The 21,390-nt window shown below is 30.8% G+C and overlaps 6 protein-coding genes and 1 long non-coding RNA gene across 13 annotated transcripts; 3 read left to right on the top strand and 4 right to left on the bottom strand.

The window, feature by feature from the left end:
- Positions 1-52: 52 nt before the first annotated feature.
- Positions 53-5,535, bottom strand: HSPBAP1 (HSPB1 associated protein 1). Its single transcript, XM_085189201.1, has 6 exons — positions 4,956-5,535; positions 4,746-4,882; positions 4,322-4,446; positions 3,311-3,435; positions 3,087-3,197; positions 53-1,458 (listed from the first exon to the last, which is right to left on the bottom strand). The coding sequence occupies exons 1-6, from the start codon at positions 5,277-5,279 to the stop codon at positions 1,069-1,071; spliced, it is 1,212 nt and encodes a 403-aa protein (XP_085045327.1). The 5' UTR covers positions 5,280-5,535; the 3' UTR covers positions 53-1,068.
- Positions 5,536-5,825: 290 nt separating this feature from the next.
- Positions 5,826-7,421, bottom strand: LOC146536846 (uncharacterized). The gene is made up of 2 exons (XM_085189636.1): positions 7,089-7,421; positions 5,826-6,524 (listed from the first exon to the last, which is right to left on the bottom strand). The coding sequence occupies exons 1-2, from the start codon at positions 7,419-7,421 to the stop codon at positions 5,841-5,843; spliced, it is 1,017 nt and encodes a 338-aa protein (XP_085045762.1). The 3' UTR covers positions 5,826-5,840.
- Positions 7,422-8,123: 702 nt separating this feature from the next.
- Positions 8,124-12,287, top strand: Smug (Single-strand-selective monofunctional uracil-DNA glycosylase). Of its 3 annotated transcripts, XM_085189207.1 has the most exons (6): positions 8,125-8,359; positions 10,061-10,367; positions 10,546-10,665; positions 10,753-10,896; positions 11,380-11,535; positions 12,009-12,287. In XM_085189207.1, the coding sequence occupies exons 2-6, from the start codon at positions 10,086-10,088 to the stop codon at positions 12,120-12,122; spliced, it is 816 nt and encodes a 271-aa protein (XP_085045333.1). In that variant the 5' UTR covers positions 8,125-8,359; positions 10,061-10,085; the 3' UTR covers positions 12,123-12,287. The 3 variants fall into 3 exon arrangements, with proteins under 3 accessions (XP_085045334.1, XP_085045333.1, XP_085045332.1); XM_085189208.1 differs by lacking the exon at positions 10,061-10,367 and having other exon boundaries at positions 8,124-8,359; XM_085189206.1 differs by lacking the exon at positions 8,125-8,359 and having other exon boundaries at positions 9,800-10,367.
- A 646-nt stretch (positions 12,288-12,933) lies between these two features.
- Positions 12,934-13,964, top strand: LOC146536844 (tRNA-specific adenosine-34 deaminase catalytic subunit ADAT2). The gene has a single exon (XM_085189210.1). The coding sequence runs from the start codon at positions 13,359-13,361 to the stop codon at positions 13,869-13,871; it is 513 nt and encodes a 170-aa protein (XP_085045336.1). The 5' UTR covers positions 12,934-13,358; the 3' UTR covers positions 13,872-13,964.
- Hexim (Hexamethylene bisacetamide inducible) lies at positions 13,955-16,546 on the bottom strand. Its single transcript, XM_085189205.1, has one exon. It carries the CDS (start codon positions 16,318-16,320, stop codon positions 15,328-15,330), a length of 993 nt encoding a protein of 330 aa, XP_085045331.1. The 5' UTR covers positions 16,321-16,546; the 3' UTR covers positions 13,955-15,327.
- A 1,117-nt stretch (positions 16,547-17,663) lies between these two features.
- Positions 17,664-18,993, top strand: Trs33 (trafficking protein particle complex subunit Trs33). The gene is made up of 3 exons (XM_085189211.1): positions 17,664-17,976; positions 18,091-18,354; positions 18,536-18,993. Exons 1-3 carry the CDS (start codon positions 17,890-17,892, stop codon positions 18,659-18,661), a joined length of 477 nt encoding a protein of 158 aa, XP_085045337.1. The 5' UTR covers positions 17,664-17,889; the 3' UTR covers positions 18,662-18,993.
- Positions 18,476-21,003, bottom strand: LOC146536841 (uncharacterized). Of its 5 annotated transcripts, none has more exons than XR_014878194.1 (3): positions 20,674-21,003; positions 19,561-19,647; positions 18,476-18,948 (listed from the first exon to the last, which is right to left on the bottom strand). It is a non-coding gene; the product is annotated as an uncharacterized LOC146536841 (long non-coding RNA). The 5 variants fall into 5 exon arrangements; XR_014878193.1 differs by having other exon boundaries at positions 20,610-21,000; XR_014878192.1 differs by lacking the exon at positions 20,674-21,003 and adding an exon at positions 20,282-20,419.
- Between the last annotated feature and the right edge of the window lie 387 nt (positions 21,004-21,390).

Below are 21,390 nucleotides of genomic sequence, written 5' to 3'. Positions count from 1 at the left end.
TTTTTTAATGTAGTAATTTATATTTAAAAGAACTAAATAAAACCACCTTGTATGCAAATATATGTATAATATTTACAATATTGCAAGTCATAGTATTTTGAAAATATTGAAAATTACTATTATATGTTGACTTTTTAAACTATAAAATATTTTTTCATTGCTATAAGTGAAATCTTACAGATTTTGATACTACTTATTGAGGAGTTATCACAAAGACTGACTGAGGAGACATCACAAAAAAAGAATTTTTTTTTTCAACAGGCTTTCTACTTCATATCAATCAATGAAAAAATATATTATTCAATAAAAAAAATGTTTCCTTTTTGACATAAAAAGTCAATATATAATATTATAAAATATGTCTTTTGTAAATTATCACAAAATATATCAATATTAAAATACTATATTAAATATATTCGAAGCAGGGATGTTATAGATGTAATAAGAAGAATATTCTACAACGGACATAAAATTGATAAAAAAATATTTTAAAAATTAAAACCTGTCAACAAGCCTCATTTCCGAACATATTCTAAATTATCCAAAACGTAACGAATATGAAACGGATTATATTACGTGCACAGACAGTTTTTTTTTAATTCCTGACAACCAAAAAGTTTTAGTTAGAACTATATAACATCCCTGCTGGCAACGGTGCCCAAGTCACAACATTGAACACTAAGAAATATATATCAGAAATCGACCATTTCAAATTTTGTGTATTCGTATAAATCACCATAAAATATTTTCAAATGTTTTACATTATTTCGAAAACAAAAAAAGGTTTAAAATTATGTTGAGACATTCGAAATAAATTAAAAACAAACATTAACTAAATAATTATCCATAACGTAGCAAAGTGGGCACTAGTAATCATTTGTTATTTTCAATTCAATTAAATAACATTTAAATAATTATAAATAAAAACCGACATTCTATGTCCTATATTAGATATAATAAAAAAAATAAAAGAAACAAGCGAAAGTATTCCAACTAAACAATTTTTCCCGACATTGGCCCTAATAAAAAATTAAATACTTATAACATTTACCTTTAAAAAAAGTAATATTAGGTTAACTTAGAGACAAGATTGTGTTTGACGAGATCAATAACATTGCTTTGACTAAACGCATCGATTACGGCCTTCGTCAAATATAAACTACTCGTGACACCCTCGACTTCGTCTTCGTCAGACGGTACATCACTAGCAAACTCCTTTAAATTACCTTTTATTATATCAATGAGATCACTATTACTTATTGTAGGTACGGTTTCAAATTTATTTGTATCTAAAACAGATTTTATATCAATTTCCTCTTTAATTTCTTCTTGGGTGTGCTCTTCTGTGGTCCTTTGACGTTTAACTCGTCGTATTTTTCGTTTTTTATCCAAATAAGCCTTTAATACAGTGTCTAGTTGAAGGAAGAGGACTGCAAGTGGTGTGTCAGATACATCGTCCTGAAAATATTTATGTAAAACATTAATCAAAATAAAATACACTCAAGTATTTTTTTAGCTCCACACTGCCAATTTGGCAATTTGGCTAGTGTTAAAACACTCTTTTGCCATTCAGACACTTACATTCCCCACTTTCTCAAGTATTGTTGTTGAGCGGCGGAAACCGCTGTACCTCGTTATCAGAGCGAAGAGATGATAATATTAAAATATTCTATTAGCGGGAATTGAACCCACAACCGTAGTACTTGTCTCCTCTGCGCCATGATGGCAAATTGAATCACCTCAAAGTCAATTATTCATCTACAAATGATGTACGGCATTTTTGCATAGCTTACATTAAATGCCAGATCAATTATAAAGTGATTAATAGGTTTGCATTGCAATGATCGTGTTGGCAAACCATACTATAAGTGCTCCATCTGTGCACCTAATAATAGATAGATCTAAGTATTTATAATTCTAAATCGAATAATCAATATATTTTAAATCGATAGTCATCCTGTGTTCCTACTGGTTTTCATTCATTGAATTTAAATTTTATTTTCTGTTTTTTAAATCTTATTCAATAAAATTGTATCTGCCGTAACTTTGCTTCCCGTAAATATTACTAAAAATTTACTTGAATATAAATATACTCGAATATTTTATTGTAATCTTACTTTTCTTTTCAAGTTCCAGAAAAAAAGAAATTCTTTGGAAAATATTTAAAATTTTTTGACCCATGACCGCGGGAATCGTGTATCGATCATCAGAAAACATATCTTTCCCCAAAGTAATCGTGTACGAGTAATTGTTTTTTTTTTATATATATATTTTAAAAAACAAGGTTAATTCAGGTATACTAGTAAAATATGATATTCGCCATAGATATAATCAAATCGCATCTTAAAAAAAATTATTTGTAACAATACAAAGAAGTAATTATTATAAGTTTTTTTAAAAAAGCAATGACCTTTAGTAGGAAATGTCTGAATATACATAAATTATAAGAAACACCAAATTTTAAAGAGACATACATAATTTATTTATAAATAAAGCAGGTTTTTTATAGAAATGAATTCACCGCTTAGCGAATAGCATGATGTCAATATTGTTCTCAGGATATGAGTCAATATAACATAATGTTCTTATGTCATATTTCCTGTAATATATCTACATATACTATAGGTGAGCAAATTGCTTTATGCCTATTTATCCAAATCAAGAACATCCTTTTTAAATCAAGTTTTGACATTTTGGTGATTGTTTATGATAGAATTTGTTTTAAACAATCTAGTGAACAATCTAGAATGCAAGAAGGAGATGTCAAGTGAGTGAGGCTCTTCCACAAAATCACCCTTTTAAATATATTATTGGCATTTTGTAATGTATTTATTGAAATAAATAAAAAAACTGGCGAGTTGGATTCGCCCATTGAGACGTCCACACCAATTTCAGGATTCAAAATTCAGCAAAAACAATGCTCATATCTTTTGATAGCATTGACTTAGTGCTTGATTTTTTAATTTGATTACTGCCACTTAACATGCAGTGTGTTGATTTTGTGAGGATAATAGATAATGGAGTATCTCAACTGCTGAAAAAAAAAATGGCAAATTAAAATAAAATAATGAAGGTATAAATCTTACCTCATTGGGATTTACAAGGAGTCTAGCAGTCTCCTGTGGCAGATCTTTACAAATTTGGGCGACTAATATTTTTATAAGTGCTTCTGATACTTGTGTAGAATTATCTTTTTCCTTTAACAAAATTTAAACTTTAATAAATTGTTATGATAAATATGCTATAATAAAAAATATATTTAATATTATAATTTAAATCATTATATTTCATATGAAAAATATATAATTACATGTGGAACCCAAACATTGAAAGTAATGTTAAGGTCATCAATATTTTGTACATAGTGCCACCATCCCTGAGGTACTATCAGAGCATCCCCAGCAGACACTTCAACCATGCGGGCTCCCGTCAAACCTTATATTTAAAACAAATTTTACATTAATAAATTAAGTACATAAAGAAAACATGCATCAAAGAATACCAGTTCTCACATGCAGCAAGGTAGGCAGAGGAAACCTCTTTAAAAACTTAATGCCCCATGCACTGCCTAATTTACAAGACATTGCATGAAGTGACAGAGCTTCACACCATGTTTTATCTCCTTAACAGATGAAGAAAGAAGAATAATTCATTCTCCTGAGATTTTTATAAAGAATACTAGCGGCCCGCCCGCGGCTTCGCCTGCGTGAACTAAATTAATATTAATTTTTGTCCCCATGAGTACCTACGTCCCATAAGTGACGTCCATGCAAAATTTGAGACTCCTAGCATTTGTAGTAACGAAGTTTCATATAAACTATCAACCCTAAAAACAACCCTTTGGAGGTGGAATATTGCAAATTCCCGTCTCCGTATGTACTTACGTCCTATAAGTAACGTCCATAGAAAATTTGAGACTCCTAGCATTTATAGTAACAAAGTTTCATACAAACTATCAACCCCGAAAACAACCCCTTAGGAGTCGAACATTGCAAAATCCCGTCTTAGCAAGTACCTACTCCTACCTCTTTTTTATATATATAGATAGGATAGCATGATGAAAAAGAAATTAAAATGTTAAGGGTGGACAACCCTTATCACTAAAGGGTATGAAAAATAGATGTTGGTCGATTCTCAGACCTACTCAATATGCTCACAAAGTTTCATGACAATCGGTCAAGCCATTTCGGAGGAGTATGGGAACGAACATTGTGACACGAGAATTTTATATATAAGATATAAATAGGCTATTTTGGAGTACAGTACTAAACTTGCCTGCCCTGCTATATGCAGGATAGTGTGAAACTAAATAAAACCTTACCAATAAAATCATCTAATTTACTAGGGCAATAAAAATTCAACTCGCTATATACACTTGACTCTTCATATGGAACTCTAGTTGGTTTTAAACCTCCCGTCTCAGGTGGGAAAAGAATCCAACGTTTTCTAAAAAAAAATTAACACAAATAAAATATACACAATTGACCTATAGCTAAATGTGTACTTTTATGTCATTTTCCTATTGAGGAACAGTTTCGCTGCATTAATTAATGTACCTGGTTATGGGTTCAATCCCACTCAGGGGAATGAATTATTTTCATTTCTTTGCTGCAGCAACAGGGCACATCACTCTGCTATATAGACAAGACATAGCTTGTGAGTAAAAAATATGTATATATTTGTATTTATAATGTAAAAAATTATTAGTAGTACTTATATGATATAACATTATCAGATTTACTCACTTGCCATGAACTTGGGCCACTATATTATAACCATATGTGTCTTTATGAGCTGGGGTATGAGCTCCTTTACTGCCTACCCAAAAAGTTGTGTCTGTTGCTCCTTTATCTGGGTAACCAAACTGTTTCCATGATATGTTCTATGAAATAAATAATTTTAAAGCATGACATATACAAAAACAATGATTCTCGCATTAAAGTAATTATTCGTACCTTACTTATTTCATTATCAGTATGGAACCACTGATGAAGATATTTGTAGTCAAAATACATCCATTCCCCACTTGTCGTCAAATTATTTAGAAAATTCGTGAACGTCATATTCTTTACATTACATCGTCTTTCCCAACAAGGTTCATCAGAAATAACATTTTTCTTTAGGCATCTAAAAGGTATTTCGCGGTCACCAAATGTCGTTGCCCATTTCTCTTTATTCCAATAACATATTGGCCAATCAATAGATTTTCGAAATACTATAGGCAATGAAGATTTCTCAATGCATTTCCGTATCAAATCTTCCTTACACGAGGAATTCATGTCGATCGCCGAAATTTGAGAGAATTTATAAGTAAAAATAAATATTTACATCCTAATTTATTGTATATATAAACGACACAGTAAATTATTAACTATTATTTTACATTTATGTAGCGATAATTTTTTGGATACACTACCAGTATGAATTAAAATTTATAAATTCACAAACTAATAAAACTAGCAGTTATAAAATGAAAACTATCGCGCTTATTTGCTTACTGATCCAATGTGTTCACTACTTCACTTCATATGTGAAATGTCAAAATGTGTCATCCTATCCTATCCTATCCTATCCTATCTATATATATAAAATCGAAAGGTCACTCACTCATCACGAAATCTCAGAAACTACAAATGCTAGGAATCTCAAATTTTGCATAGGAGTTACTTATAGGACGTAGGTGCTCGCTAAGACGGGAATTTGCAATATTCGACTTCTAAAGGGTTGTTTTTGGGGTCGAAAGTTTGTATGAAACTTCGTTAGAACAAATGCTAGGAGCCTCAAATTTTGCATAACGTCACTAAGACGTAGTCATGGAGACAGAAATTAATAATAACAGTTCACGCGGGTGAAACCGCGAGCGGGTCGCTAATATAATTATAAACATATCTAATATATATACATATATAGCTCACCTGAATAGGGAAGGAGAAATGAGTCCCTGGCGCACATTCCTTCTCAACTTTCTCCCCATGTTCACATTGGTAGAATCTACTACAATTAGATTTATGTGGTAAAAGGTGATGAATATGGATATCATTCGGACAACCATTTGGACGCAATTGATCTGGTGAAAGAGTTGTGAGGGGATTTTCAGTGGAATTTGGTGCAACTGTTGTCACTGGCGCAGCAGTTGTTGGTGAAAGTGTAGTATTTGGTGCAATTGTGGGGTTTGGTGCAAGTGTAGTATTTGGTGTAATTGTGGGGTTTGGTGCAAGTGTAGTGTTTGGTTGAAGTGTAGTGTTTGGTGCAAGTGTAGTGCTTGGTGCAAGTGTAGTGTTTGGTGCAAGTGTAGTGTTTGGTGCTAATGTGGTTGTGGGAGCGGCTGTAGGACATGGTTCGGCTGTAGTATTTGGTGCAGCTGTAGTAGTTGGTGCAGCGGTAGTTGTCGGTGCAGCTGTGGTAGTTGGGGCAGCAGTTGTTGTTGGAGCCGCTGTTGTAGTTGGGGCAGCTGTAGTTACGGGTTCTGCTGTAGGTGGTGTCCCCGGCAGCCTACAGTTAGCAACTGCTATATGTACACATACCTAAAGGATGAAGATAGATTATATGTAAATATAGATATTTTTTACCTTTTTTTGTATAATTGCTAATAAATAACATACATTAACATACAATAACATATTTGGGTTATTATATTTGTTGTATTATTGATAAGCAAATATATCCTGGGGCAAATACAGGATATTCGGGATTCAGATTCAGGATTATTTTCTCAATATTAGATGATGTGTTAGGAAATAAATAAAATAATAATAATTTTGAGGCCGTCGTGGCGCCGCGGCACAAATATGTGACTGTAACGCGACGGTTGTGGATTCGATCCCCACTCGAGGAAGTGAAATATTTATTTACGTTTATATTTCCATATCTTCGCTCTGGTGTCGAGGCAAAAGCGCGGCGTAGATTTCCGCCATTCAACACACAATTCCTCCAGGATTCGGCGAAAAGTGTTGAACGAAATTATTTTAATGAGAACGGAGTGTCTTAACACTGGGTGCAGGTACCTTTGCCTACCATACTTTGTGCGAGATACAGCTTGAAGCTACGTATGATGTATATGTATGTCATACAACAATAGTAAAACTTACCTGTTGAGCATAACTGAAATGAGTTCCTGGTGCACAGTCGCGTGGCTCTATAAATCTTTCTCCCCATTCACAATAGTAATATTTGGAGCAATCATACTCGTGCTCTAGTAAATGATGTGAAAAATTTACGGGACACCTATCATCTGATACTGTAAGACTATTCCTCCCAGGCGGCAAAGCATATGCCAAGCCTACGCTTAAGAATAATAAGAGAGACCTCCCTGAAAATGAAAATAATATATTTATAAAACAGTTTTGTCTTTGAAGTCGTAGTCGCACTGCAGGTGATGAGACGGTCGTGAAAAAAATCGTGGATGAGATGCAAAGGTACATACTAAGCAAACTTAAATATGTTTTGTGTTACACTTATTAGGGTCCCGTACCTTAAAAGGTACGTAAAAGACCGTACAAAGTGGAGTAGGTTGAGTAGGAAGGCAGACCTTGGCAATAGCCGGGATTAACGCCAGGAGGAAGACCTAAAAGGTAATAATGGATCTTTATAGGATCACTTTCTTGTCCGTCTGTCCGTCTTTCGAGACCATTGAGACCAACTCGAGATCGTGGAGGTATCAAGCTAAAATTAATATCAAATTCTGTATTTTTTATGACTTTTGCCGCATAATCCAATCCTATATGGTACTTCCTTAGCGTAAGTATTGATTTCGTGTCCTACATTTGGGAAAGATTCCTTATTTTGCTCAAATGTATCAAGACTCGACTGTTGTATATATCCTACCTAAATCTATATATATAAAATCGAAAGGTCACTCACTCATCACGAAATCTCAGAAACTACATGTGCTAGGAATCTCAAATTTTGCATAGGAGTTACTTATAGGACGTAGGTGCTCGCTAAGACGGGAATTTGCAATATTCGATTTCTAAGGGGTTGTTTTTGGGGTCGAATGTTTGTATGAAACTTCGTTACTACAAATGCTAGGAGTCTCAAATTTTGCATAGACGTCACTAGGACGTAGTCATGGAGACAGAAATTAATAATAACATACTTCACGCGGGTGAAACCGCGAGCGGGCCGCTAGTATCTTATAAAACAAAGTCGCTTTTCGTGTCTGTCTGTTGTTTCTAACTCTTCTTCTTCTAAACCACCCAACGGATTTAAATGCGGTTTTCACCATTAGGTCGAGTATTTTCCGTAGAAGGTTTATATATAGTTTATTATTTGTACATACTTATGTAAATTAACATAAATACGATAAATGTGTATAAAGTCCTACCCGTTGAGACACTTTCGCGATTGCGCTGCTTTAATGGTAAGTACTACATGAAAAAAATGTACTGGAGTATTGTTCCTCTTAATAAGATCTACAAAAAAGTCCGCGACGGCATATTCGTATCTTTTAATAATAACGTGTAGTGATCATATTTCTGTATAAAAATTGTAATTTCAATGTATTTTTTATTGTGAGAGATATTTTTCCATAATGGTATTAATCCTTATCCTTTAAAATACTTTATTAATTTTCTACGTTAAACGAATATAAAATTAGCTTTTTACAATATTTCGAAATTGCGAATAGTTTTACAGAAAAACGCATTTAATTGTTGACACATCCCGCCGTTGACACATCAGCTGTATGTCAATAAAAATCAAAGTTCACTTATCCCTTACTCTCAGCATATAAATAAGTATATTAGTTACGTTGGCCATTTAATGTAGACCAAAGCTGTCTTTTACTGTTTTTCACTTTAATTAGTACTTTAGAAGTTGTACAATATCAAAAAATCCTTGCTGCGAAACGGCTCGCCACTCGCCATGCGTCCGCCGCGGCCGCCTGCCTTACACGCATCGGTGTTTCAGTGGTAGAATGCTCGACTGCCACGCGGGCGGCCCGGGTTCGATTCCCGGCCGATGCATTCTATTTAATTTTCCTCACAGGCAGCCACGTAGTGCTTGCTTTTCATCAGAGACAGAAAACCCTCTTCAGCATTAACCACAAGCTCGAAAAAAAAACCCGCCTGCCTCTATAGCAACGAAGATTTAGATGCGTTTGCACGTATTGGATAATTGGAATTGAATGTATTACTTCAGCGCGATATATTAGGTAGGTTTTTGTTTATAATTTCTTCCGTTTAAATATAGTCATTTAAATATTATAAAGATTAGTAGCACAGATTTAAAATTACGGTACCTACTAAAAAATCCTTGCTGTGTAAAACAATTGGAAAATCCTTATTGAAACTACGAAAATGCGGGTTGCATTAGGGTTTAATTAATTTTCACATTATCTTAAGTGCTTTGCAAACATACATTATATAAATAATCGGGTCGCTAGTTTGATATATGAATATGAATTATGTACTTTCAAGTTAGTAAGTACGCATACCGTTTTAACTACATATTATATTAATAGTCCTCAAAATTTCCACTTTCCTAAAATGATGTAGATCCGGAGGCCCCTGGGATCTCGGGCTATATGTAAAAGCCACTGATCCTAAAAATCATAAAATAATATTTTTTAACGATGTTAAAAAAGTCAAATATCAGATGGAATATCATATATACGACATACATTGGTAAAAGTCAATTCCAATTAAGTGCATAATATTTATTAAAATTTTCTAATTATTAAATATGGTTTTCGATATATAATTTTCCGAACAAAGACAACACACTGCAATGTGTGCAAACAGCTTTATGATCTGTCATTTTTAAATATTTTATTTATCTATACTGAATGTTATCTGATAAACTTTCAATAATAAATAGTCAACCAATAGGAAAATAGAACTTTGTCTTGTACTTGTTACCAAATATTTAAAATATGAAAATATCATAAAAGTATTAAAATATCTTAATAAGAATATGTTTCTTGTTAAATAAATTTTAGATAGCAATTTTCAAGCCAGGAATTGAAATAATAAATTATAATAATGTGGCAGTCATTGCACGACATTGTAAAGATTCACTATTTTTCGTAATTATTTAAAAATATAAAGCTATTTTATTTTAGTTTATGTTGAAAGTAACTTCAAATAATGGATTTAGAAGTAAAGTCATCATTCTTTACGTCGGCAAGTTCCATACCAACTTCACAAAATTCGAAGACTACCATTTCTGATGATGCACTTGAATTAATTGACGAGCTTAATAGAACTCTCGATAAATTTAATTTACCTGCATTAGTAAAATGTGTATACAATCCAAGTATATATGCTAGATATACTTTTGAAATGTATATAAAAAAATATTGTAGTACAAAGAAAAAAATCTTATATTTTGGAATGAATCCCGGGCCATGGGGAATGTCACAGACTGGGGTAGGTAATGCTAAAAATAGTACTATTTGAAAGTAAATTAAAAAATGAAAAATTTAAATGTAAATGAAATTTAAAAATTTATTTGACGTAAATGAAATTTAGAAATTTATTTGACTATGATGAATGATTTCATCATAATTATTATAAACCTTTTTCAATAAAAATACGTAACTTAAAGGTTCCATTCGGGGAAGTTTCAGCAGTAAAAAATTGGCTGGAAATTGAAGGTCCTGTAGACAAGCCTCCAAATGAGATAAGAGAAAGACCGGTTAATGGCTTTAATTGCACTAGAACTGAGGTAAGCAATAATTATATGGGTAAAACCGAGTTTATAAACATTATTTATATTAAATATTTAATTTAATAATACACTTTATATCTACAGATAAGTGGAAAGAGATTTTGGGGATTAATTAAAAGTATTTGTGGAACACCAAATACATTTTTTAAAACCAGTTTTGTGTATAATTATATAAATCAGCAGTGGATGAAAAGTAATGGTTGCAATCTCACTCCAGGCGATTTTAAAGTAAGGACTGCTAATGAATATACTTATTTATTTTTATTGAACAATATACAAATGGTCTGTATTTTTTCTCAACTTTTCGAATATTGCTGTATTTTGTTTTGCTGCTATTTAAACTAGGCTTAGAACAAAAACTGATGAATATTATATTATATCATACTAGCTTCCCTCTACCCTTAAGGGTACTTAAGTATTAAGGTACTTTACATTTGTTGCACAACTACATACACAACACAACACAACTACAAAAAATTACAAACACTGCACAATTTTTGAGACATTGACTTGACAGTTGAGTAGTAGAACTGAATGCCACATTGTATCCAGGCACCAGAGCGAGAAATTTAAACAATCCACTCTCCCATGAGAATTAAACCATCAAATCAATAAAAATTGGATTTGGAGTCAGATGTTATACTGCTGCTCCATACGGCCTAATAATGTTTTATACTATGCAGCAATATGTATGATATGTATTGGTTTCAGGTATCTGAAATGGAACCTCTATATAATATTTGCGATCCTATTTTTATTCAAATTTTAAAACTTTATGAAGTTGAAATTATAGTAGCTATAGGAAAATTTTGTGAAACAAGAGCTCAGAAAGCAATAAAAAAGTACTTACCTACAAATAACATTAAGGTATGAACATAATTATTAAATATAATTAGATTTACGTCTTGCTTATTCTATATTATTTAAATTGCTTATTTAATTAATTTCATTTGCATTTCAATTAGCTTTATTGACATACCAGGATAGGCAGAAGACAACCTGGGAATCTAGTGTAATGATACTCCCTTATTAATAGACTTCTGTGCTCTACTTTCTGCCGAATTCTTGAGGCATTATATTTTGGGGTACGGAACTCAAGGGTGCACTTTATCTCGTTACCAGGTTGAGTAAATGAAAATATTAAATATATCATTCCCTCAAGTGGAAATTTATCCCACAACTATTTGTTTACAGTCACACATGTACAATAGAAATAATCACTTATTTCCCACAAATTATAAAGAAATATTAAGTATGTATATTGTATAATTATACTATTTAATAATTATACAATTGACAATTTCTTTTCGTAAATAATTGGACTTATAACATTTCCATAGGTTGTTTACTTATCACATCCAAGTCCTAGAACTGTTAATAACACTGACTGGGAAAACAAAGCCTTGCAACAGTTGAGAGACCATGATTTGCTAAAGTATTATGAGAAACAATAATATTTTAAAAGAAATTTTATACTAAAACCAAAAAAATATTTAGATTATTAAGAAAATCCTTTTATAAGTACATTGTAAACTATACTTTTTTTTTATAATATTACATATTAAGTAAAAAATATTTGTATCCAAAAAAAAATTGAATAAAAATAAGTTTTTAAAATATATTTATTTTGATATTTTATTCATAAAGTAATTTAATCAATTAATCAAAGTAGTTCACTATGCAATACTTAACAAATTTTATCAGAGTGCCACATTGATATGCAATTCTATAAGGTAATTAAGTAATTCTATAAGTCTTGTCATATGTCAATAAGGTCACCCAGTTACTGGCCCTTCATCCTGCAATGACATCAGCACAAAGGATCCATGAAATGTTAAGTAACTTCATCTCTCGGTCATATAATTTGAAGCTTGCAAGTTCAAATTATATTCTTCAGACCTCTTTTTTTTTTTATTTAAAATATGAGTGAGTAAATGTGTTCTGTGATAATGAGGACTTTGACATGACCTTTATTAACATAATGGAATCCAAAACAATGATTTTTAATTTTTTTGTCTGTTTGTCTGTGCGTTTGTTTTCGCTAATCTCAGAATCGGCTTAACCGATTTAGATGCGGTTTTCACTATTGGATTCTGGCAAGCCCCCGAAAACATAAATTTATTCATAAATAAAAAAATAGTCAATTTAAAATATTTAGTTCAACAAAAATGCAAATTGCCGTATCAGTTATTTTATACAATTGTTTTACTGAATTGACTGAATCTTTACTTTTCAATTTCTATATTAATACTTCAATTTCAAACGGGCGTAGCCCCGCACGGGTCCACTAGTTTTAACATAAAGTACGGTACCGGACGTAATTTATTACATTTTAGCATATCTTATTTTATAGCTGGCAGCACTGGTTAATTGTCAAAGTTGAAAGTGTTGTTAACCTAAAACATAAACATTGGGCGAATTTTAAACAAGCGTTTTCTTATTGTGTAACTTTATCTCTTTTTTGCCGTACACCTGAAGTCTTTTTGTGCTTCTGGTACGCTCGAAACGCCGTAATTAAAGAACTGAACTAAACATTGACTAACATAAAAAAAGATTGGTATGTAGTATTGAAAAACCATGGAAGTAGTGTCTAAGTAATTTTTAAATTATGCATTTTAAAAAAACCTTAGCAAATGTTCGGTGAAAACAAGAAGACAAAAGTGATATATGAATTATAAAAGGCTATAGAAATGGATCCGTCGCTTGAAGAAAAGCGATTAATGGAAAGAGCACTTGAATTGGCTTCAGAAGCATTAGATGCAAAAGAAGTGCCTGTTGGTTGTGTTTTTACTATAAACGGAGAAGTAGTCAGCGAATCGCGAAACACTGTAAACATTACACACAATCCTACTAGACATGCTGAAATGAACTGTATTGATGCCATATTAAATTATTGTAGGAAAAATAAAATAAACCATAAAAGTTATTTTAAAAAAATTATTGTGTATGTAACAGTTGAACCATGTATAATGTGTGCCACAGCTTTAAATGATTTACAAGTTAAAGAAGTAATTTATGGATGTGCTAATGACAGATTTGGTGGGAAAACAGTGTTAGATGTATGTAAATATTATGATAATTGTTATAGTATTAAGGGGAATTTATTAGCTGATGAAGCCATGTCTATGCTTAAATTATTTTATAAAGGAACTAATCCCAATGCCCCTGAAACAAAAGTGAAAAAGAAATCTTTACAGGAATAGTTCAGGACAATTTTGATTTTAACAGTTTAAGAAATAAATTGTTTTTATATTTACAGACAGAAAGGAAAAATAAAACAAATAAATACCTAATAATTTTTATTTTACCTTTAAAGAGAGACAAATTTAATAAGCATGCATTTCAGATATTTAATTTAAATCTTAAACATTTAACCTTCATACTTTAGATCATCTTTAATCTATTTAGTAATTGTTTTATGCTATCATGTGCACCCTCATGGATTAAAATATTTTATGTAATCATGATTATTAATTGTATATAAATTATATAAAACCAAATAAAGTAATATCAATTGGTTTTCAAAGTAAACAAGAGTAACCAATAAACTTTTTTTTCCATAATTACACTAATATATTAGTTTCCAATATTATGTGTTTTATATACATCAATTATGGTCTGATAATTTGTGTTCAGAAGATACAGGAATTGTTATGAAAACATGTTTTATATCATTTTCCAAATATGAACTTGAATGGAGATAGTTTTATTTGATTGTATATAACTTATATAATATATCAACTAAAATAATATTAGTGTTTAAATGTAGTTTATAGTAACATAACAAACTTAATTCTAATTTTTATCTGTAATAAAATATTATGAAAGTATTTGTATTTTTGCACAATAAAAGGCAACAATTACTCATATCATCATATAAAAGTAAATTCATTACTTTGTGCTGCAAATCTTTTTTTATATATTACGCAATTATGAATAATGTATGTGCAATGTTTTGTAAAGAACATTAGGAAATAATAATTATAAATTAAACCCTGGGTGCATAGGTTATTATCTTACATGGATACTTGACACAGTTTAACTTATCAGTGAATATAATACTACAACAATATTTAATATTAAAATCAAACAATATATTAATAACTCTACTGCAGTATTCTTATCTTTATCACACTGTATAAATATAAAAGTGAGATCAGATCCATCCTATGGATATAGATTGTAGTATGAAAACAAAATAACTTAGAGAAAATGCAATCAATATTTGTATGCATTTAAACATTGAGTCAAACTAAAATATACAAATAATTAATATTAAAATAATATTTTGATTAAGTTTAATTCATAAGTAACATGTATTAACACTACTCATATTAAAATATACTGTAACAATTTCATTAACAACCATAATTTTAAATATAAAACTCATGCTTTTATTAAATTTGACTACCTAAAAGAGTAAAATTTTCAATTTCATTACAAAATATCCACATGGATATCACAGTTGGTCCACTAAACCTAAAGTGAGATCTCACAATTACATTCTTACAGTCTCCCAAGTCATACCATGGAATAGAACAAACACAAACCAGAGGCAAGAAACATATTGTCTTATTATATGTTAGAATACTTTGTCATTTAACAATATAACTCAACACATTTGTCCATTTTCATAAACACATTTAGTCACAGTTTTATTTATTCCTTTGGACTGTGGAATCCATTAACTAGGGGTTGGGGTCCATTTTCACTGTGACAATGACCATTTAAAAGTGCAGGATCAGTAATATTTCCATTAACCATTATTGATTCATGTTCTGGACTAGAACAACTAGAACTACTGCAGCTGTCTGAAGTAGATGAACTATCACTTTCAGAATCTTCACTAGAGCCCTGATTTCTTGTCCTTAAATGATTATTTTCAAGTAGAAGTTTTTCATTAGCTAATTGAAGTTCTGAAATTTGTTGTTCTTGTTCCTTTAATCGTAGCATTATATCAGACAAAGAAGGTTCTTCAATAAATCCAGACACAATAGAAATACCGGAAGTATCTTTGTCAGTTGACATTTCATCCTTGTCAGTTAGAGATATATCTTTGCCAGTAGAATTTTTATCGTCATCATAATCTTTTATTTTGTTACGCTCATTTCTCTTAATAAGATTATCATATTTAGCTTCGAGTAGAAGGTATTCTTGAATTAATTCATTTTTAGACATATTAGACAAACGTTCGCTTTGAGCGTCTTCATACACACTTGAAAACTCTTTAGTCAAGTACTCTTCTTCGTCTTCCGGGAGAGAGAAAAAGTAATTTTCTTCAGAATCAACACTAAAACTTGAATCTCTCGTCCGAGCTGATGGTGTTCTGTAAAGATGAAAATTATTTTCTGGCTCTGGCTTATGAATTTCCATTAAGAATTGATTATTATTAAAAGGAGCCTGTGTTTTTGATAAAACTACTTTTCGAAAACGATTGTTTCTTTTGGTATTATCAAGTTTACGTCTCTCTTGCCAAGGCATCTTAGAAAAAGGTTTTAAAATTTTTCTTTTTGTTTTTCCGCGCCTCCTCTTCTTTTTAACACTTCCTTCCACTGTATGTTTTGGCACTTCCAATATAGATGGCGCTTCAACTAACACAAGAGATAGGGTTGGATCGCCATCTTTTATTGCTGATATGTTATTATCATCCATTTTATAAAATAAAAAATATACACAACACTATAACTAAAATATTATAATAATAACACTGACACTTGCACTTTAATTTGCTAACCCAAAATTAACATCAATAACAAGTCTTTTGTATTTATCAGGATCCAAGCTAAACACGACATCTCTACTTTCGCCATATTTATTTTATGCGCTACCGTTGGTATCGGACTCCTATTGTAAACCTACTTTAGCAAGTGTTACCTTAGATAAAGCAAGTTTGCCATCTTAAATAATAAAGACATCGAAGCTCTTATCTTTAAATGATAACTAAACAATAACTAACATTAACTGTTATTCTGATGCTTCCTATTAATTTTATCAAATAACTTTTATTGCGATCAAATTCGACTAAAATGTGACATGAAAATGTAAGTATATGTCCAATTGCTAATATTTAATTTTGTTTTACTGATTGCCGCATCTTCGTATTAATGAACTTGTTTGATCACTTTGCAGTAGGGACCTAGTGTTAAGACACTCCGTTCCACATTTTTGCCGAATTATAATATACTATAGTAATAAATATACTTAATTTTCTCGAGTCATCAGAAAATGCTCGTAAAGAAAAACATCTTTTCTTATTATTTTAATATATCTTAAAATTTCGCTAGCCTGCTAGAGAGCGCTAGGCTAGAGCTTTAGAACAGATCCTCGTTTTTTATGGGAAAATGTTTATCATTTTATCTAGCATTTACTAAATCAAATTTATAATAAGTATTTCACAATAACAGAGACTACGGTCAAATATAAACTTTTTTGTATAAAATTGGCACCTTTTAACAGTTTTATTATATTTATTGGTTTTGCGTTTGTCAAGTTGAACATCTGGCACTAGTCCCGACTTTTGTTGCTTTTCAACATAATAGGTGGTTTGTTCATTGGTCCTAATTTCCTGTACCACTACATACAATCATTGCGTCCCGGAGTATTGGCCGTCGTGGCGCAGGGGCACACTTAAGGGATTTTTTTTCTTCGCTCTTCGTTTTCGCAAGACAAAAACTCAGCGTTGAGTTCGGCTCTCTGCTGACTCAACAAGCAGAACCTCGAAAATTGCGGCGGAAAATTACATAAGGTTGCTGTTTTCCATTTTTTCGTACGGAATCCTAAAATAGGGATCATATCGGAGATTTAAATTAAAAGTTATTAAATTAGAAGACTTTTTTAGTAAATTTGAATCTCGTACGATAATGTTTACAAAATTAAATTTTATGAATATAATCTTACAACATATTGATGGTGTTGATTAATTTTATTTTGACAATTTATCAATAATCAATATGAACGATATTTATCTTTTATAGATATACCGTATCCTTATCACAGAAATGATTCCGTAACCATATAACCAGTTGTATAAATATTGACAAGAACAAAATATGGCAATTATGGCATTGCAGTTTGACATCTGTCAGAAATCGACAATAATTTATTGTCAATAAACACCAAGCTGCAAGGGAAATTTAATTCAATTTCATATTTGAAAATATATCATACCATTAATTTAATATATCTTATGTACCAATATAGCTAAGCATTCCGACGTAAAATATGGCTGACGATATTGTTTTCGAATTATTACATTCAGAAATAATCAACTATACCTTGGAGCAAAGCAAAACTAGTAATGGCAGTAAGGTAAATTGTTTTTTTTTATTACACATTTAAAACATAAAAAAAAATATCCAATACATTTATTATTGTAATAGTTTATATATATTTAATAAATTATTGCTATTACTATATATTCAGGATGTTGACTTATCTGTTGTGGAGTATATTGGTTTTGCTGCTGGCTACAAAATTATGGAGCGATTAACACGAGAATGGCCTCGATTTAAAGATGAATTGGATACAATGAAATTCATTTGCACAGATTTTTGGACATGCATTTATAAAAAACAAATAGATAACTTAAGGACCAATCACCAAGGGGTCTATGTGCTTCAAGATAATGCATTCAGATTTCTGACAAATTTTTCAAATGGTCAGCAATATTTGGAGTATGCACCACGGGTAAGTTTTTAAAAATATATCATGATAGTTTTTTAAAATATATCAAGGATAAATTTAGGTAAATAAATAGAGTATATTAGAAAAATAGTAATATTACTTAATACAAACAATAATACAATGATTTCATTGTTGGATCCCTTTTAATAAACAAGTAATTTAAGAACATATTTTTTGTTTACAGTATGTTGCATATACTTGCGGTCTAATTAGAGGTGGTCTTGCCAACCTTTGCATCAACAGTATTGTGACAGCAGAAGTTCAGACCATGCCATCATGCAAATTTCACATACATGTCCAAAGAACATAAATTACTTAATTTTATTATTTTTATAATTTATATACTATATCATAGTAAAATTGTTATAAATTCTGTAAAATTATATATTACAAATGATTTTTCTTCATTATGTATTAATTTTCTTTTATCAATATTGTAACCTAACAAGTAGATGTTTTCCATGAAGCAGGCTTAGCATTATCATAAATAGTACCTAATGTCATGAGAATCCCAATATAACATGCCACAACTGTAGCCCCATACAGGATCTTGTCACATAAACCAGCTTTTAGCCAAATTGGTTGACCATTTTCACACTGAAAATTGATAAATATGTTTATTAATAAAATTGTTACTATTTAGTACTTTTTTATTTAAATAAATAAATCAGCTTCATGCTGTATCCCGCACACAGAAGGGGATGCAGAGGGAACTTAGTGATAAGACACTCTGTTCCCTACTTTCCGCTGAATTCTGGAGGCATTGCGTGTTGAGTGGTGGAACTGGACGCCGCTCTTTACCTCGACACCAGAGTGAAGTAATAAAAATATAAATAAATATTTTAATTCCTTGAGTGGGGATCAAACCCACAACTGTCGCTTTACAGTCACACCCTTGTGCCTCTGCGCTGCAATGACCTCGGGCTTTTTTTTATTTCATTTTCATTAAATGAGACTTAATATTTTCACTCAAGAGTATACAATATTTTATATGATTAAGTTTTAATTTGATGGAACATAAATAAACATCCCTTAACATTTTAATGTATATTAAATAAAGTACCTATTTCAACTTTCTTAGCCTGCCTACTAATTACTATATACTCTTGTGTAGAGTGAGGAGTTCAACATTATTAAATAAATATAAACAATATTCTAAAATGTCCGAAGTCAAGTCACTTATAAAATGTATATTTTAACATAACTTACTTGAAAATCTGCTTGACGTTTTTTAAATCGAGCTAATGAACTAGATCCTCGATTCAAGTTGTTGATTGTTGCTCTGTATGGCATTTTCTAAAATGTAAAGAAATTGCAAGTGTCTTTTTTTACAATTTTATTTATGATACAAATAGCTGACTGACATGTAGTAGTGGTGAATTTTATCGTGTTGGATATGTAAAGTTAACATATTGTAGAATGCTTATGTAACTTAAAATGAATGAGCAATGTTAAAGTGATAAATAAAACAAGGACACTGGTTAATTATGAAATAAAAATAATAATAAACATAGATGCAAAGAACCTGACTGTATACAATACAAAAAGTAAAAAACTATATATTTTATTTTACAGGGTTCTTTGTGAACATTGAAACAATGAAATATAAGTTCCTCATTATACGGGGAGAATAGGATCACTGGCAATACCTTCGTAATCGGGTAAAAAGGAGATACTGAATGCTTACGATTTTGACAGAAAGTAATACACAAAGCTTAAGCATCCTTCGAAAAGATTATGTGGTTTGACCTTGTCGTTTTGATTTCCTTGTCTCCACCAGTAATAAAGAAAAAATATTTGGGATAGGATCAAGATTACGATTAGCTCAACAGGACATGTTTTAGAGGATTCTTTCATTACGAGTTTAAGTAAATGTGAGAACTATATCTAAATACAATTACTTTAAAACAATTACTAAGTTATAACTTACTCTTAAAAATGCAATCATTTTATTTAAACTACGATGATCTCGTGGACACGATAAAGCTATGTGAAATGAATTAAAAAGTGAAAGCTATAGCTGTCTGTTTTATTTTTAATTGTTTAAAATTCGACAATCATTTTGCCACTTTTATAGAATATCAGTAAAAAGTATATAAAGTATAGTATAGTTAATATGTTTTTACATTTTTAAAGTGTTACTCGACACTTATGGAAGAAGAATACTTTTTTAAAAGACATAAAAAAAATAATTAACGCATTTTCATTTTTTTTTACAACAGTATCATAATGATAGTAATATTTAATAAATAACATACTATATTTCCGAATTATAATTCTGAGTAATTTTCTTTTTGGGTAGAAGAAATTTGAAAAACGTACACACACTGAGAACGTTTTACGGTATAGTCGACGGTATTATATTGAATATTTTATAAGTAGTTTAGTAAGTAGCTAGCTCTAATATCAACGCTTAATAAGCATTAAACCATTTAATTATCTGCAATATTTTTTAACTTCACTCTGTATCTCTCATATAGCAGAGTAGGCAGAGGGAACCTGGGAATCTAGTATTAAAACACTCCGATCGCACTAAGACACTTCCGTCCCTCACTTTCCGCCAACTTCTGGAGGCATTACGTATTGAATGACGCAAACTCAACACCGCGCTTTGCCTCAATACCAAAGCGAGGAAATGAAAACATTACATATTCCTTTTCCTCGAGTGGGAATTGAACCCACAACCTGCCGCATTTACAACCGGCCTTTAATTTTTAATTTAAATTTCGATATTGATAAAAATATGCAAAGGGTTGTTCAAAGGACGACTTTTTCTACGGTAACTTTAAAAAATCAGACAAAAAACAGATTATTAGAAGTCGACAATAAAAAACCCTAATTAGGTATTTCAAATCATAATGAAGTATTTAGTAGCATTCTGCTAATATTAATTTGCATAACATTTTTCATCTTACAAGCTTTTTCCAACAATATTATTTGTTAGATAAAAACAAGAATTTATTTATTTATTTATACTTTTTTATATTTATATTTGTTAAGTTTGTAATTGAATATTAAAATAAAAATTCTTTAAATTTT

This window comes from Heliconius melpomene, chromosome 8 (assembly GCF_056956725.1).
Source record: "Heliconius melpomene rosina isolate 202511_hmr_F chromosome 8, ASM5695672v1, whole genome shotgun sequence".
Taxonomy (NCBI): domain Eukaryota; kingdom Metazoa; phylum Arthropoda; class Insecta; order Lepidoptera; family Nymphalidae; genus Heliconius; species Heliconius melpomene.
Note: the sequence above shows the minus strand (reverse complement) of the source record. Positions and strands in the feature narration are given on the sequence as shown.